We start from the raw sequence: 338 nt of genomic DNA, 5'->3' as shown, positions 1-338 counted from the left end.
CCGACCAAATAAAAGAGGATGGAAATTTTAAGTTCTATACAGCAATGAGGATGGCCACCGATAGAAATCAGTGGAGGCAGATTGTACATCACCTTACAACCTTGTCAACATAGAGATCACGTTCTTCAGTCATGAAGCGCCGACTAGATTGATCGATATATATATATTGTATAATATCTTCTAAGAAGCAGCGCCTGCAACAAAGCTAAGATCAAATGTGTAGTTTTCTGCAAGAGAATTGAAAATCTGTACAAGCTTTATACAGATTAACAATTCTCTATAGAAATAATAATTATAACTGTTTGTTTTTTGGTTAACTTTCACTTTTCACTTTTCAC

At 34.3% G+C, this 338-nt stretch overlaps 1 protein-coding gene across 1 annotated transcript in view; it reads right to left on the bottom strand.

The window, feature by feature from the left end:
* LOC105448015 overlaps positions 1–133 on the bottom strand; it is a 2,695-nt gene extending 2,562 nt beyond the window's left edge. Inside the window, exon 1 of the mRNA XM_011686373.1 lies at positions 98–133. Within this exon, the coding sequence (XP_011684675.1) occupies positions 98–133 (36 nt within the window). The remainder of the gene's footprint in view (positions 1–97) is intronic.
* Positions 134–338: the final 205 nt, after the last annotated feature.

This window comes from Wasmannia auropunctata, unplaced genomic scaffold (assembly GCF_000956235.1).
Source record: "Wasmannia auropunctata unplaced genomic scaffold, wasmannia.A_1.0 LD336090.1, whole genome shotgun sequence".
NCBI classification, from domain to species: domain Eukaryota; kingdom Metazoa; phylum Arthropoda; class Insecta; order Hymenoptera; family Formicidae; genus Wasmannia; species Wasmannia auropunctata.
This window is presented reverse-complemented; position numbering and strand designations above follow the sequence as displayed.